The 18,863-nt window shown below is 33.0% G+C and overlaps 1 protein-coding gene across 4 annotated transcripts in view; it reads right to left on the reverse strand.

Moving 5' to 3' along the window:
• LOC120768559 (carbohydrate sulfotransferase 4) overlaps window positions 1–17,592 on the reverse strand; it is an 83,825-nt gene extending 66,233 nt beyond the window's left edge. Inside the window, exons 1-2 of one of the 4 annotated variants that reach the window (XM_040095305.1) lie at window positions 17,525–17,592; window positions 16,208–17,425 (exon numbers count right to left, since the gene is read on the reverse strand). In XM_040095305.1, the coding sequence (XP_039951239.1) occupies window positions 16,208–17,055 (848 nt within the window). In that variant the 5' untranslated portion in view covers window positions 17,056–17,425; window positions 17,525–17,592. Of the gene's footprint in view, window positions 1–16,207 lie in introns of all 4 variants that reach the window. The other 3 variants (XM_040095304.1, XM_040095303.1, XM_040095307.1) reach the window with 3 other exon arrangements.
• Window positions 17,593–18,863: the final 1,271 nt, after the last annotated feature.

The following is an 18,863-nucleotide window of genomic DNA, read 5'->3' on the forward strand; positions in this document are numbered from 1 at the left end:
CGCTCGTATAATGGAAAATAAAAGTAAAATAACAAACAAAAATTAATTTTAAGCAAATCGAATAGAGCTCGGTAGCCAACACAAGCCATAGCTACAAATAATTGAAGTCGGTCGGTATGAAACAAAATGTTGGGAGTCATTGAACCGCTCAACAACAGCAGTACCGGCATGTGGCAGTGTATGCAAGCTCGACTTGGTGCTGCTGCCGGCAAACAGTTGACTGGTTTTTCTAAGACTATTGCGGTGCCTATAGTCACCCAACTGCACACATATACATATGTATTGCAATTTTCTATGTGTTATATGCATTATTTAGCTTTTCCAGCCGTCACTTTTTGCCCATTAAAATTCACTTGTTTTGTGGTTATGTTTTTCTTGCTTTTGTATTATTTTTAGTCAAACCAGTTAGTTTTTCTGTGTCTATGTTTTTTTTTTTGCAGTTTTGTCTTTTGTCATTTGGTTTTAGTTTGTCGTTTCGCTTCAACTAAATGACTGATGACTGCCACACCATGCTCAGTAGAAGACAACCGCTTCATTCGCGCTTACCCCCGACTGCTGCATGTTTGGTTTTTACATTTTTTGTCATTATTTACTGATTGAGTGTCGCGTGGTCTACCCACCGGCCTGACTAACCGTCTTTTTATGTATTTTTTGCATTGTCTGCCCCGTGTATTCAGCAGCCATTAGCGACTGGCCCCTTCCAAAACCAGCGCGCAGAAACCGGCTAATGTTCGAAAGCGTTTAACACATTCAACGGGTGTTCGCTGCTTCTGCTGCCTATCTGTCCGTCCGTTCACATTGCCCATGACTATTAGCTTGCTCAGCTGGTATACACAAATAAATACACATGTATGTATGTATGTACATATTTATGTGGCTATTGAGGTGCGCCCCCCTACTTTTCATATCAGTTTGTGTATATGTACTTATGTATGTTTGCATTTATATATGCTATGTATAAACAGTGAAAGTGATTGACTTTTCTTTCACTTTTACGCTGAGCAAACACACTCAGCGCTAAGTTGAGCTCAGTTGTCGGATATACATATGTATGTGTGCATATACATACATACATATACATATGTATACACAGTACAAGTGGTGATTTAGAAGTGATTTGCATGGATTTCGCTGTGCACTAACTGGCGCGCATACGGCGACTGTGTACTTAAGATTACATTATAGGAATAAATAAATGTAATTTGTTAGTACTTTTGCGTGTATGTCTGTATATACGATATGAACATGTGCAGGCGATAGCTTGAATAATTTTATTAAGTAGGTAAGTTCCAGCAGCAGCAGCAGCTGCGCATACAAATCGTTAGAGTTGATTTTATTTATTTTTATTTCTGTCGATAACACTTTTTGCTATTGTTTGCACTTTCTCACATCAACAGATTGTATAATGAAGTGAAAAAAGTTGATAAGCGCACAAGGCATGTACATACATATGTATGTACATATGTATGCAGGTATGTGTGCAACGCGTATTACAAGTACTAGTTTTTTTAGGATTGTATTATTAAGCTTCGTAATATACTACAAATATTGCGCTATTCGTTTTAATTGCCTTTACACGGTTAAAATTCTTGACAATCAAATAAATTGTGAGGGTTCTTTATTACAGGAACATACTCGATACACTATATTTGGTTGTTTGGGGACTGACAGCATTTAACTTCGAAATATCGGAAAACCCAGAAAATACATAATCTTCGGCAACATCGGAGCAAACATATGTAGATATACAAATATCTTCGTCCTGATTTTAATAAGTTATTTTGTGTGGCAGCTATGTATATGCAATAGTGGCCTGATCTAAATAATATGAGCGGGGATTAAAGCGTTGCCTTGGAAAATAATCCATACCAAATTGATGACTGATTGAAGATACCACATCAAATAAAAAAGATGGAAAACTTTAACTTTGATCAGTCTGTTAGTAGGATAAAAGTCCGTGAAGTTCCGCTTACGTCTAAGATAAGATAAATAGATGAGGAAATCACCGCGACCTAGAGTCTATTGTGTCCTCTCCTAACTCACAACATCTCAACTAGCCCCAGCAAATTAATGAGTTTCAATATACTGCTAGGTGCTTTGGAGGCGATGTGATCCCTATTTGGAAACATGGATCCAAGGGCGTTAGTCCTGCGTCTCCAGACCGCTGTGCAGTTCATTAGTAGGTGCTCTGGAATTTCAGGCTCCCAGTCGCAGAACTGGCAATTTGCACAAGAAGCTAGGCCCATGTTAAATAAACGCTTCTTGAGTTTGCAATGGCCAGTATAGGTGACTAGTAGCCCGAGTTTTACTGTTAAGTCTAACGAAATTACTTTTTAGAATAATATTAATTCACTAAAGACTGACAACGAATGATGAAATCGACGAAACCATAGCTCAATTATTCCATGAGAAGAGCCCAAATAAGCCAAAAGTGAAAAAGAAGGCCGGGTTCAAACAAGTGCCACGGCTAATTTCGATTTCCTGCATAAGGTCGTATAGAGAATAGGGTGAATTAACTTAAAGTTAGGCGTCATTTGCGAAAAGCGATATGCAAGTAACAAAACAATATCAAAATCTTACAGCTTCTATCATATGTATTGTGCATTGTATGTTCCTAAAAATTGTTTTCATACCAAGTAGGACTATGGTCCATAGAGCTCAACAAGATGAGCCAAAAAGACTAATTTCGAATTTATGGGCTAAAAAGGGTAGATATACAGAGAATTTTACACTAGTTTTACAAGACGTGGGAGCATATAATGGTTGATTACAATAACTTGTAACAAAATCTGTTTTCATTCAAAATAGCATAACTTTTGAGTCTTTCAAAAAAGATTGTTTTAAGAACTGAACTTTTTGTCAAGCTTCAAAAGCGATTTTAAGTAAATTTCGCTTGACATCCATGAATTTTTGTTGAAATTATTCTCTACATTTAGCGATTTCAAGCACTTATTTATCATTTTTTGGTAAGAAGCCAAAATCAAAATAAAATTCGTTAAAAATATCGCACATGCAAATTCGAAAAGCTCGACTGTAACACTACTTTGCAATGATTACAATTAAGAGTATGTCCAAAAACGCTTAATTGTATTAAGATGGCTCACATATTGGCCGATTCTAGAGGTATAAAGTCACCAGAAGTTCGAAAATCTTTATATTAGGTATATGAGGGTTCAAGGAAATATTGACCCCATTCAACCAATTTTTAGTATATCGATATGCTAGTATAAGAGAAGAATTATCTCTGAATTTCAATTATAAATCTGACACACTGACGAACTTTTTCGGTAAAAAGCTAACTATAAAATAAATATTAGGTACCGAGGGGCTTGATCAGTTTTTTTTTTTGTTATGGATTTGGTCATAAGGTAGCATACTCTAAAGGCGTTATTCGTTCTCGATTTTATCCCGATATATATAATTGCTTGTCGATTTGTACACTCGAAACGAAATAGTCAGATGAAATATAAAATTGTGTTATATGAGAAGTAGGCGCGGCTAAGGTCCGCCCATTTTCACACTGTAACATAAAAATGTCCGAGGAATGTTACATACCAAATTTGGTTGAAGTCAATTCGGGAGGGTGTCGAGATATGTGTTTTCACCAATTTTGACCCCGTCTCCATTAAAGCCCTGTTATACCATAACAGGGGTCAATTTAATATCTCTGATGTATTTAGCTATTGATTTATTAGTAGTTTTTAAACGTACCGTTATATAGGGAATGAGCGGGGTTACCATCCAATTTTATCCTTTTCACACCGTCGGTGGGAGTTCTTATATTTTTCCAAATTTTTAATTTGTTTATTGTAGCTTAAATGGTTTCAGAGATATGTACATTTAACTTTTTAGAGGGCAGGTCCACGCCCACTTGTCTTGTTAAATGCAACAACCCCTCTAGAATATTGTTCTAAATTTTCAAGCTGATCCGAATAATAGTTTCAAAGATACAGCATTGAGAACTTGTGCACTAGAGGTATGTTCTAAGTGCGCCGTCTTTAAACGCGTTTTTCTCGAAACTGTGTTTTGGAAGTCGGTTGGCAAGGTTTCTCGAGAACTATTCAACCGATCTTTATGAAATTTTACACAGTTCTTTGAGATACAATTCGTAAAGACTTGAACGAAGGATTTTTTTTTTTCGATTACAACTATTTAAAAAAAGAATGTCGCGAAATTTTCACTGCTATTTCAATTTTTTTGTAAAAATGTCTGCCAAAAATCTAAATTTCAGTTTCTTTTCCTTCGTCCAAGTTCTGAGTTAAGGTTTTAACTAAAACACGTACTTTTTCAATATAAATGATACTGTAAGGAAATATCTTGCCAACGCGGGCACATCTTTTCTCCGAGGGTTTACCGGAAATGGCGTCGCAATGGCCGAGTTTAAATATTTTTTTTCAATTCAATTTCAGAATTTCTTTGCTAATACTAGTGTATGTTTGTAACAATAAAAAATTCTAATAAAATATTTCATTTTTTATTTGAGAAAAAAATTGTTGAAAAAGGGCTGCTTTATCCAAGAAAACCCATGTAACTGTTTTATAGGTTTTCGGGTAATAGCGTTTTGTGGGCATGGCAATGGTCCGCTTACGCCCATCTACGAACACCTATTTTATTTGCCGAGGAACACGCATACAAAGTTTAATCAAGATATCTCAATTTTTACACAAGATATCGCTTGCACAGGTGGACTGACGAACAGACAGACAGACTCGGATTTCAACTCGACTCATCATCCTAATAATTTATGTAAACAAAAAACTATATCTAACTCTATTATTTTGTGGTGATATAAATACAAATAATTTCAATTAAGAATAAGTTAACAAATATAAACGTAAAACAAATTAGAAGAGTCAAAATGTGTATTATTGTTGTTTGGTAATTAAAGTGAGAATTTAATTTACGGAAAGTCTCTAACGGAAAGATCAGTTAGCAAGTAAACGAATTATCACCAAACATCTCCGAATGAGAAAAAAAGAAATGAAAACATGCATAACGTAAGTACGAGAAGTAAGGAAAAAATGGCATAGAATGAAAATATTGTTGCTAGTAGGAGTTTTGATACATATATGACTATATATTTTGTATACATATGTATGTATATTAAAGCCTTTATCTTTTGTTGACTAAACTGAAAAAAGGCATAAACAATTCGCACGAAAATATATTAATACGAGTATTTGTATGTAATGTACGGATGTGTTTTGCCTTTGCTTTCTGCTTTACACATTTAAACCACAACAGCAAAGCAACAAAAATCAAGCGGATACACTTATCTTGACATTTGGAAGTTCGGTACGCAGTGCTTCGAAAATAAAATCTTTGCGGTTGCAAAATTTTAATAAGAATTTGAAGAAATATTTTTGGACTTGATTTGAGAATTGGATGATATGTGTGTTTTACATATTTGTTAGTAAACAGGTTTCTGAAGGACGGTGAATACAATATAATCTGCATTATTGTTGATAAACTATACTATAATCAAAACTAAAAATAAAAAAATTCAAATTTTATACTTTTTTATTAACTAAAAAAAACGGTAATACCCTTCACAAGTACATTTCTTATAACATAAAAGGGTATAAAAATAATTTGATCTTGAATTTGACCTATCAGACCGATTTGAACCAATAAGTAGTCCGATTCGAACAATATGTTCGGAGACTGTAGTGTTTCTTGGACAATAATGTATGCCGAATTTGGTGAAGATATCTTGCCAAATGAAAATTGTATCCACACCAGAACTTGATTTTGATAGGTCAGTTTGTATGGCAGCTGTATAAGATTGTGGTCCGATATTGTCGATTCCGACATACATACATATGCACAGCATCTTAGAGAAAACAGGCCGTGTGCAAAATTTCAGATCGATATTTCAAAAACCAAGCGGCTACTTTGCGTATCGACTCAGTTTATCGCGATAATCAATTATATAAATAATAGTTTAGAGGATCTAGAATATATTCTCTATAGAATAAAAAGAAAAACCTTTATCGGCGAAATACAAAACTCTAAAGCTATCGTAAAACTATTAATGCTGTAATATCTTCGAAAATTCTCTAGCTCCTACAGAGATGAAAACCAAAACAATGCGAACTATGCATGCTTCCCAATTACCCAAACCAATAACAATTCTAAAGTAATTGTTTTCACTACTGAGTAAATACATACGAGTACAAATGTGGAAATAAGGTCCATATGTACATATGTAGATACATATGTATGTATGTACATACGCATATGTACGAATGTTCATAAAGTAGTAAAAACAAAAAACAATATTTGCACTGTTAGACATACAATATTTGCTAACAATGACGTTAAATTAGAATGTGTAGATATATATTGTATTGGTTATAAATATGTTGCGATGGGTAAAGTAAAATATCCAAGTCACTATGTTATAATTAATTTCAAGAAAATTTTGATTGCAAAAATTTTGTTATCTTATTCAGTCGCCAATTAGCGCTATATTCACATGCATACAAACATACATATACAGGAGTTTTCGAAGAAATTTTTTTGCAATAGACAACTTAATTTGGCGTATTTAACATTTGATTTTTGAGGTATGAACAGAAATTGAGCCTCAAATTTTGTATTTTTAACCAAATTTCACGTGCGGAACTGTTGGAAAAGGCTTACGGTGTTTCAGTTTTATCAAAAACACAAGCGTAAGAGTGGTACAAAGCCTACAAAAACGGTCGAGAGTTCGTTGAAGACATGCCTTGTTCTGGACTGCCTTCGACCTCTTCAATAAATGAAAATATTACTCGTAAAAGGGTGAAGGATATGGAACTTGAAAATCGTCAGGCAATGATTAGAGAGCTCAAAATCTCTCGCGAGTCCGTTCGAATGATATTTTGGTTATGAAACGCGTTCTTGCTCGACTCGTCCCGATAAGGCTAAAATTTTTCCCCATCCAGACACGATTGTGACCGAATTTAAGCCTAAAAATGCAATGAATACCATCGATCAACCACTGTATTCACCAGATTTGGCTCTGTATGATTTTTTCTTGTTCCCCAAACTGAAAATGACCACTCCGTGGAACTCGTTTTCAGTCGATCAAAGAGATAAAACAAAATTCGCTATCTCAAAAAATAAAAGGTGTTTCGAAGGCTGGAAAGATCGTTGGCTTAAGTGCATTACATCTGGTGGGCATTACTTTGAAGGCGTCAATATACATAAATATTGATGAATAATTAAATATTTTGCGTTTTATTTACAATTTCCGGGTACTTTTTTGTTACAATTACATATACCAAAATGAAATATTGATGATATGATTTTCAGTGTCATTTCGTTTTAATATTTTTCATTGTTTTCAGTAATGCTCAGAATTTCATAATCGAAAGATAAACATGAGATTAAATTATTCAATTTTATATAACTTTTCGTAAGCTTTTGCCATTTTACGGTCGTAATAATCGTCCGCTCGTTATTCGTCGAATTGTTGAAATTTTCGAGCGTACATTTTCTTTACATAATATTCAAGTGCCAATAAGAAAAAAAGCCGCACGAAGTAATGAAAATGTTGCTGCCGTTCAGACAAGTGTTGCTGAAGACTGCAATTTGTCGAATCCATAATGTTTTCTAGAACTGGGACTGTCTCAAATCACAACCTGACAGATTTTAAGAAAGGATATAGGCTTGCATCCATGCAAAATTGTTCTCAATCAAGAACTGAAGCCATTAAACCACCATAAACGTGTTGAATTTGCTGATTTTGCCTTGGAACAGCTTGAAAGAAAATTATCTTCTCCGATGAGGTTCTCCTTCATCTGAATGGTGCTGTAAATAAACAGAACCGTCGATTCTGGTGCGAAGAAAATCGACAAATTATTCATGAACAACCATTACATTCACCTAAAATGACAGTTTGGTGTGATTTTTGGTCTGGTAGAATCATCGGTCTGTACTTCTCTAGAAATGAAGTTGGTTACTGTCAATGGAGAGCGGTATAGTATAGATCGATGTTAACCAACTTTTTTATAACCGCAATTGGAATAAGTTGATCTTGATAACATTTGTTTCCAACCAAACGAAGCTACGTGGCACACAACACGTGCAACAACCGAATTATTGCGAAAAGTTGGGAGATTCGAGTATCTCTTCAAGAAGTTGATACATTGAATGGCCTCCAAGCTGTTGTGATTTAACACCATTAGACTACTTCTTGTGCGGTTATTTGAGTCATTGGTCTTTAGCAGTAAACCAGACTCTCTTCAAGCATTCGAAGTCAATATTGAACGTGCTATTCATGACATACGACTTGATTTAGTGGAAAAAGTACTCGAAAATTGGTAAGTTCATCGAATTCGTTTCTGCAAAAGAAGTCGTGGAAGCCATTTAAATGACGTTATATTCAGAACTTAATTGTATCGATTTTACTTCACATTAAATAAAAACACATTTGATTTTCTTTAACAATTAGTGTGTGTGTTTGCTTTTTAAGAAATCAAATCGCTCTTATTGGAAAACTCTGTCCAATAATTTTTCAAATGAATTACCGATTAATAAAGTACAATAAATTCTGTAAATTTAAAATTTTTTATTAATCAATTAAATAAAATGCCTGTTCAAAAACATTTCACAAAGAAGCGTTTTTCTGGCTCTTAAGAGGTTCCATGGATTTAAGGGTTTCCAAAAATCTTATTAAATTCTACAACATATTGATCCGAGGAATAGTTTCGGAGATACAGCCTGAAAACTTGTGCGCTCGAGGCTAGCTAGGCTAAGTGCGCCTTTTTTTCCAAATTCTATGTTAAGATTTTAACTAAGACACGTACATAGGTTTGTTTTACTTTGGATGATCTTGTAAGGAGTTATACTGCCAACGCGAAGCATCTTTTTCCAGAGGTCACCGGAAATGGCGTCGCAATGGCCGAATTTTAAATATTTTTTTCCAAAAATTTCAGAAAAGATTGTTGAAACAAAAAAAACGTTAACTTCGGCTGCACCGAAGCTAATATACCCTTCACAGGTGCATTTCTTTTAGTAGTAATCCGATCTGAACAATTTTTCGGTGATTTCATTGTTGCCTTAGAAAATAATCTGTACCAAATTTAGTGTAGATACATTGTCAAATGTGGAAGTTTTCCATACAAGAACTTGATTCCGATCGTTCAGTTTGTATGGTAGCTATATGCTATAGTTAACCGATCTGAACAATTTCTTCGGAGATTACATTGTTGCCTTAGAAAATAATCTGTACCAAATTTAGTGAAGATACATTGTCAAATGTGAAAGTTTTCCATACAAGAACTTGATTCCGATCGTTCAGTTTGCATGGTAGCTATATGCTATAGTCAACCGATCTGAACAATTTCTTCGGAGATTACATTGTTGCCTTAGAAAATAATCTGTACCAAATTTGGTGAAGATACATTGTCAAATGTGAAAGTTTTCCATACAAGAACTTGATTCCGATATTATAGTGGTCCGATATCGACCGTTCCGACAAATGAGCAGCTTCTTGAAGAGAAAATGACATTTGCAAAATTTCAAAAGGATATCTTAAAAACTGAGGGACTAGTTCGTATATATACAGACGACTGGACGGACAGACAGACAGACGGACATGGTTAAATTAAATATATACTTTATAGGGTCTCCGACGATTCTTTCTGGGTGTTACAAACATCGTGACAGACTTAATATACCCTGTTCAGAGTATAAAAAGGATGTTTTTTACCACCCGAGAAAATTCATGTAACCCCTCAAATCTGTATAAGATTGAAATCCGTTACAGTTCAATTTTTAAAAATTTATTGCTTGACGGTTTGGCGCACTAAATATGTAGCTTGAAAAAGTTTTTTTGAAAATTTTGCCGCAAATGCGGTTAAAATTATTTAATTAATTCAACTTAAATATACAATTTTTTACGAAAAAATTACAATTTATTAAATTATTTTTTTCACATAATTTACTTTACTTATTATTATACATACAAACATTTGCAAACACATGCAATTAAGTATAGGTATATAGTATGTATGTATGTATGCAAGTATCATATCATAAATTTATTAACATATTGCTAATTTCTAGCAATATTTTGTGTACAAATTCACCATAAATAACATTTATTTTTGGTTTTCGGAACTGGAACTTGCATAAACTGCAAACAGCATATTTTTCAAAGAAATTTGAATTACCTGTATTAGAAAATGTATGTTTGTACAAAGTTCATATATATTTACTAAATAATATAACTGGTTTGATTGCAAAGTTGTTATACAAAATTCTAAGCCATGATGCGTAACAAATACTTAATAGCTTTGAAGTTATTAATCAAATAGTATTCTTTTGAAGAAAATTCAGGTAATTAAATATTAAAAAACAAATGTATGCAAGTTAAGCCATGTTTAATAGTGTACATGTTTATAATTAAAAAGGTATGAATATCCGCTTTGGCGTGCACGTTCTGCATATAACTTAATATGTGTGTGTATGTATTATACGAAGTTCTAAAAACGGGATTCAATAAGACAAGTAAACATACCGACATTTATTTCATTGCATAGCAGTGGCATATAATAAAACTATTTGTAGACTCTGGTATAAAGAAGTTACTAAGTATGTATATACAGTATCCGACAAAACTATGTATACCCCAGCACATTTTCTATTGTTCTTTGAATATTTTTTTCAAAAGTTCAACAATTCAAAATTTGTACATACGGTAAGTGCACACTGTAAGTTGACAAATAATAACGGTATGATATTTACCGTTAGCTTTTATTTTGCTTGCAGAATGTGCACTTGTTGATGATCAGTTGAACTTTGCAGGCGACAAAATTATGTATACCGTGGCAATATTTGTGCGTAGTGCTTCTTTGCGTAAATAGTTTTTGCAAATATTTAGAAACAAACTCGACAAAGGTAAAATTTCATCATTTTATACTCGATAAAAGTGTTTGGGTAAATAATATAAAGATTTTATTTAGTGAAATGCCAAGATCTGCAGAAATAAGCGTTGACCTGCGAAAATTGATTGTTCATGATCATTTAGATGGAATGGGATACGGAAAAATTGCAAACAAATATTCCAAAACCAAGGCCACAATCCAAAAAGTGATCAAAAATTACCAAAAAAATTGTGGGCTAGAGAGTGCTCCAAGATCAGGCCGCCCTAGAGTAACTACAGTGCGCGAAGAGACAAAAATAGTGAGAGAAGTGACAAAAGATCCGACTGTATCAGCCCGATTTATTAAGCAGAGCCTTCAAATAGATGTTTCCGAGCGAACAATTCAACGAAGAATTCGAGAGGACGGGTATTCCAGCCACTACAAGATTAAAAAACCGTTCATCAGCAAGAAAAATTTAAAGGCACGATTGGAGTTTGCAAAAAAGTATTACAAACTGCCACCAAATTTTTGGAAAAAGGTAATTTGGAGTGATGAAAGCAAATTTGAATTTAAAAATACTAAAGGACGGCAAAAAGTTTGGCGAAAGAGCCACGAGAAGCTTCAGAGTAAATGCATTCAAAGCACCATAAAGTTTGGAGGCGGAAATGTATTGGTTTGGGGTTGTTTTAGCTACAGTGGTCTCTCAAATCTCGTAATGATCGAAGGTAAAATGACGGGAGAGTCTTATGTTCAAATGTTAAGTACCAATTTGGAGCCAGCTACGCAAAAAATGGGCATACAGGATAACTTCATATACCAGCAGGACAACGACCCCAAGCATACAAGTCGGGTTGCAAAAGAATACTTCGAACAAAAATCGATAGAACTCCTACCATGGCCTGCCCAAAGCCCCGACTTAAACCCCATTGAGCACTTATGGCAATATTTGGATGACAAGCTTGACCGATCTTCTTGCCGTTCAAATAAAGGCGAGATTTTTAATAAATTGAAAGACTCCTGGGAAAATATACCCCAGTCACTCCTTCAAAACTTGGTTGACAGCATGCCTCGACGTCTATTGGCAGTAATTAATGCTAAGGGTGGCAACACTAAATATTGAAGCTCTAGTGTGAAGGTAACCTCAAAATTTATTCGGGTATACATACTTTTGTCGTTCCTAAGAATTTCTCTTTTTCAGATTACCGCGTATTTTGCAGTCACCAGCACTAAAATGCAGAAAATTAATTTAATTTTTTGTATGTAGTATACTCATAAGCAAAAACAAAAACCATGCAAAAAAGTAAACTTCACTTTTCAAAAGATATGATAATTTTCTTTTCAACTTTCATGGGGTATACATAGTTTTGTCGGATACTGTATGTACATTAGAGCGGGTCGATTTGCAGGGAGCCAAAAAAACGAAAAAATCGCGTATGCGGAAATGTTCCACGGATCATTCTGAACAATTATATTCAAGAGACTATAGGTCTAAGACCGGTTTCGAGCCAGCGATATTTTAAATTTATTTGAAATTTTCATTTTTGGGTATTATAAAAATGTCTTCGTCGGTTTTTCAAATGTCCGAATAAAATTTAATACATGGGTGCATTTTAATATTTTATTGATCACTTGTCGAAATCAGCCGGATGGTACAACTATTTATATCACATATCTCTCATATGAGCGATTGTTCAGGTTTTTTTTCATTTTCGCCTTAGAAAAACAAAAACCGATTTTAGACCTATAGTCTCTTAGACAAAGTTGTTCAGAATGATTCATAGACCATTTTCCGGAAAACCAATTTTTAATAAAAAAAATCTACCCTCTTTAATATGTATGTACATACATACATATGTGTAGTACATATTTGCATCCAAATATATTTTCATATAAAAATATATATATATTAAAAATATATATTATATCATATGTATGTATGGTACATATTTGCATGAAAATATATTAACATATAAAAATATTATATTTAGTATATGCAAATTTACAGGAAATAAGAAACGTGCCTCCAAAATTATTTAACCACACGCATTCGCATACATACATAAAGGTACAATTACGTAAAATTTACTTGTATAAATGCTTACATAACCGAACAGACCAAATTTGTTTTCCAACGAAGAAGTCATATTGATTTTTCAAATTCTCTTCCTTACTGATTTTTTTTGTTATCGCAATATAAACATAACTATATACATATGTACATATGTATGTATGTACATACATATACATACATTTGAGCAAGAATGTGGCAATTGTTTTTGGCAAAGCCTTGTAAGGACATAATAACATAGTATTCTATGAGAAGTAATTTAATTAAGTTAACCGTCTGCGCATTCGATTCGGATTCGAGTTTTCATATCCGCATTACTAGTTGTTTTTTTTTACATCGTAGCTGAAACAGAAAGTAGTTTGTGCCTTAAAAAAGATAACAGAAGAATAGTTTTCTTCCTTTACTTTTCCGAACGATTGGACAACTGGTCCATATTATAGATAACCAGTTTTGCGAATTTTTTGATTAAAAAATCAATTGAAAATTGATCAAAATATTAATTAAAAATTGAAAATTTTAGAATATAGACAACTACGCTTGCGAAATTTTTAATTAAAAAATTTAAAATTATTTTAAAAATTTTATTTTGAATTCCAAAATCGAAATTAAAATTGTAAATTTACAATTTTAAAATTTTAAATTTTATTATTTAACCCCAAAAACGAAATAAAAAAATTGAAATTTTATTTGTATTCTCAAAATCTGAATTAAATTAAAATAAATATTTTTTTAATTAAATAAATAAATAAAAATATTTTAAAATCAAAAGCTGGAATGAAAAAGAATAAAAAGGAAGAATTTAAATATCTAGCAACAGGGTTAGGAACTTTTAATTAAAAAATTTGGATTAAAAAATAGGTTATTATTTTTTAATTCAAAATGTCTGGGACTAAAAATTTAAAATTGGATAATTATTTTTTGATTTGAATAAAGTACGCAAACGCAAAAAAAAATTGTAATCCTAAAACAAATTATTATTTTTTAATTCTTAATTAGTACATACGTGGAACTAAAATTTTTCATTTTAATTTTTTTATAAGGTATGCGGGATTAAAAAATGCAAATGTTTATTCAATTTTATTTTTAATACATTAGGGGCAACAACAAAATCTTCATTAATATAAAAACCTTACTATTTTGAATTAAATCAATTATTTTTGTATTGCTTTGGCATGTATTCCTGGGATTAAAATTTTTTCAGACCAGTGCTGTATTGAAGATAAAAAATATGGCTTTTATTTTTTAATATGATTTTTGGAATTAAAAAATTATTTTTCGATCTACTATTTCGGATTAGAAATTGGAAATTTATTTTTGGAAAATTTTATTTGTTCTTGTTATGTGATTTTGAAATAGTATATGAACTTTTCGTAATTCTGGAAAATATTGCTGAAGTGACAGTCGTAACCGGAAATATTATAAATTCGCATCCGCTCCGGTTACACCGTTACTCAACTGTTACGTGAACATAGTAGGGTTGTTGTAATTTTTATAGCGGAAAACGGAATTGGGTCACGCCTGACGACCGTTTGGTTCTGGTATTTTAAAATTAGAATATGTTCCATAAAATCATCACAATTTATATAATACAAGCGCTTTTATGTCGCCTAGTTTGATGCGAAAATGTATTTCCCTTTTTTAACTTTTTTATAAATATGTACATATAGTACATATGTATGTACATAAATACATATAAGAATGTGAAAATGTAAGTCTCTACATTTGAAAGAGTTAATTTTCACATTAATATTATTTTGCACCTTATTACGCATTGTTTTTGCTTTAGTTTCACAAAGCAAAACAAATCGGGTCACTAAACACCTTTAACAATATGTACATACATACTATGTGCATGTCCAGTTATATATTCGTGTTTTGCGTATAGTTATGCATAACTCGGGCGGCTCTAAGGTGGTGTCTAATAAACAAGCAAGCCAACTAACCAACCAAGCAAAACCGCATTTGTAATTTAAGAACGTACTCTAGTGGTGAGTTATTACAGTAAGTGCCGTTACTGTAGGAATGTGTAAATGACAATACCTACATAACCATACAGACATACATATGTACATAAGAACTTGAAACTTTGGTGCAATCCAATAAGAACATTCAATACCTCGCGACCAGATCTTATTTGCACCCATTTTCTTTTCGCTAAGTCGTCTGACCCGTCAGTGAGGAAATACTTAAGTACAAAGTATGGACAATTTAGAAGACATAGCAATTGTAATATTTTGTTCTTGAAGCAAAATATATTATATGTTATATTTAAAAAAGCAAGGAAATGTTGTGAAGCCAGGTTTAACGCCTACTTAACTCCAAGAGCCCCAACATACCAAACATAGTAAAGTCTTCCATAAGCAGGACCAACCTTTCTGTCTTGTTAATAGAGTGGTACGCTTAATAGATTGTTCTTAATAAACATCAAAAATTGTTCGGACGGGCCAATGTGCACGGTTAATGGAGATGTCCGAGCGTTCGTTTTATAGAGCTTTCATTGTAATGTAAGACAAATGTCTTTAAAATTAACATTAACTATTAAGCTTATTTCTAAAGCAGTTTTTCTTTATAATGTCACATTAATCGACCAAGATGCAAATTCGTGGTATAAATCTGCAAACAGTTGCACAAAAAGGAAATTGTCTTATATGAGCATCTTTTTGTACAGAAGTACTATCGAGTATGTTGTAGTAGTCATATTTTTGTTAATAATAGACTGCTTGGCTGCTGTCAACGCCGGTGGCCCACTTGAATGTCCACTAACGTTACCAACGTCATTGTGTTAGTTAGGTGTATCAGTGTCTCACAATATTTGCTCTACTTTTTTACTGTTACGTTTCATTGCCTCACTGTGGCGGGCGCACAAACGTTTTTTTTTATGAATGTTCATTTACTTTCTTATTTTCTTTCTGCAAAGAACTTTGCTGACACTTTGGTTTACAACAAAGAATTGTGGAAGAGTGTGCGGCGAGTCTATTGAGGATCTACACAACATTGGTTGACGCATATTGAAATACGATTTGGAGCGAAAAACCAGATTAATTTATCGATTAAATTGCTACTGCAATAGTTAATTTATTTTTATTTTTGTGTTTAAACGTATTTATCAGCATTTTTTGTTTAGCATTAATACTAATATTTATTACCCTCTTTTAAATACGATAAAATATTTATAAAAAATTAAATTTAGAACACTTTGGTGTATTTTAATTTTGTTACTTCAAAAAACCATATACATAATTTTCTATGCATATTTTGTACAGAGTAAAATTAAATAAGCACTTACCTTTTGTCATCAAGTAATGCCTTCGCCAACGATAATCGTAAACGCACCACTTTCATGCTTTGCATGGGAAAAAGTTTACATGTGGGTGAGAGAAATTTTGGTCGCCAACAATAGTGGGGAAACTCTTTGCATACACTCCATAAACGTTCATTATGTTCAAACAGATACGAATGTTCTTTACCGTACTCAAGATACTCCTGCATATCTGTGTAGTTACAATGAAGCAAATGTCGTAACATATGTAACGCTTCGCTGCCCCCCGATGGATCGCGCACTTGATTAATACCAAATGATAGTAGCGGTTCATAATGGTAAAAATTGCCAGGCATGGCATTCAATATGTCTCCCAAGAATGTTGAGCCCGAACGCCAAGTTGTTATGATAACACTTCGTACCGGTGTACCGTTTGTTTCAGGTGTCATATCAGATAATTTTTCCGCATCGACACCAAAACGTCCTTGTGGATATTCGAAGTTTTCCATTTCGGTTAGAATCTTCGAGCGTTGCGCCGCCAGGACATCCGCTATTGTAGCAGTCATATTATATGCTACGCTCGCAGTGCCCACATGATGCCGATCGACATAACCGGTCTGTACGCCTGATATGTCACCAACGCCAACGGACATGCCGTTAGATATGGTCATAGAGGCAGGTCGATGTTGGGTTGTCGCTATCAGCAATAATATGCACAGACTGCTAACGCCACAAATGCCTATCAGATTAGCGCGACGTGACATTTTTCGTCGTTTTGTTGTTAGGCTGATGCGTTGCTGAGCGCGTGTCCTGCTGACGCTATCCACAGATGCTCCAGTAAGTAATGAAATAGTTGTTGAATCTGTTTTAGACATTCGACTTCCAAAGGCACAAAGCTTGACGCGTAATCTTAGTAATGCATGCACACAAAACTTAAAATATTGTGGACCGTTATTCAACAGCAAACACTTTTTACTATTACAAAATTCACCTTTTTAACGCAAACTAATAATTACTTTTTTCTTATACATACATATATGTAATCAATGGATATGCAAAGTATTCATGCATATTTCCCATTCAAACATTTATATAAATTTTTCAAGTGCTTAATAACTTTCACACTCACGTACTAATGTAAATAGAACAACACTTCGCATAATGATACTTGATAAATTATTGCGTTTACACATTAAACAAAAAGCATATCCCCGTTTTCACTTGATCCGTAGGTGTAGCGGCATCCTAAAAATTTAATTTCAAAATATTATTGCAATAGCACACACACGATCTATATATGTTACCCCAAGTAAATTAAAACACTTTTAAAATTTATAGTCCTACATAAAACTCCGTGATATTAAACTATTCGACTCAAGAGCAAACCAATAACAAGAAGAACTCCATTCGGCTTCTTCATTATGTTAGCATTTTACATTTTCTTTTCCCTTTATTTATATCCCCGACAGCTGTCAAATGTAAACAGAGTAAAAGGCTACCAGATGATAAGAATATTAAGTTTGATTTCATGAATAATGCAATGCAATGCTTAAATTAAGGGGAGTTAGTAATAAATTGAATTTTTATTACAGAGTGCATACTTTCTTTAGGAATATTTTATGAATTTCTTAGAATGCAAAGAAAAAGTGTTTTAGCTGATTTTGATATGGTTTAAAAATTTAAAAGATATGGTAGGTCTTCTATACTCAATAGAGCACAGTGTTGCATTAATCTGATTGGAAATTTACATTATTATTTCCTAATGGAACGTTTATAAAATTTGATATTAAAATTAAAATAAATACATATAATAATAATGTAAAAAAAAATAAATTACCACAACAGTGACTGGCATGTGAAGTCGTATGCAGCGAAAATCGCAATAAATTACCACAACCAATATAGTTAAAATATGAATTCTTTAGATTTGAATTCAAACTTCATACATTATTAAAGTCAAACAAATGTGTACAATATTTAAAATTAGTTTGAATAAATTCTACAGCAACTGAAGTTGCTAACACAAAAACATTAGCTTCAAAACAGTTTTAAAAATCTTACACAAGATATATATAATATTTTATAACGACCAAAGTAATGGTTTAAATAATAAACAAATTGCTTACCTTTTATCATTTAACATTTGCCCAATATCTTTCAGCAGCATCTTATACACAACCATTGTTAAAAACGGATACATTTTGCATACTTCTGCCAAGAAATCTTTGTTCCAGCAATGCAAGGGATATTTTCTGCACAGCTTCCGTTGATGCCCATAAAGCGAATAGAATGTAAAATGTTTTTTAGCCATCTTCAAAAGCAAATCAGTGTTATTGTAATCACACAGTAATAATTGCTTTAAAAACTTCAATGCGTCTGATATTTCTGGTGAAGAACGTATAATTTGATATTTTGAATTATATAATGGTGAGAAATGTTGATAGTATCCCGGAGCACGATGGAAATATTTAACAAGACGGCTGGAACCCGACAACCACCTTGTGACAATCACATTGCGGATTGGATCCTTGCTGCCAACTGAAACTGACTGATTGAATGGACGTAAGGAATTAATTTCTTTTTTCACAGTTTGTCTCTGTTTAAACAACGCTTCTCTCATATTTGGTTTCTTGGGAAAAATAGTAAAAACTGCCAGAAACCAAATACAAACACCACAATAAAT

The sequence above is a fragment of the Bactrocera tryoni genome, chromosome 2 (assembly GCF_016617805.1).
Source record: "Bactrocera tryoni isolate S06 chromosome 2, CSIRO_BtryS06_freeze2, whole genome shotgun sequence".
Taxonomy (NCBI): Eukaryota; Metazoa; Arthropoda; class Insecta; order Diptera; family Tephritidae; genus Bactrocera; species Bactrocera tryoni.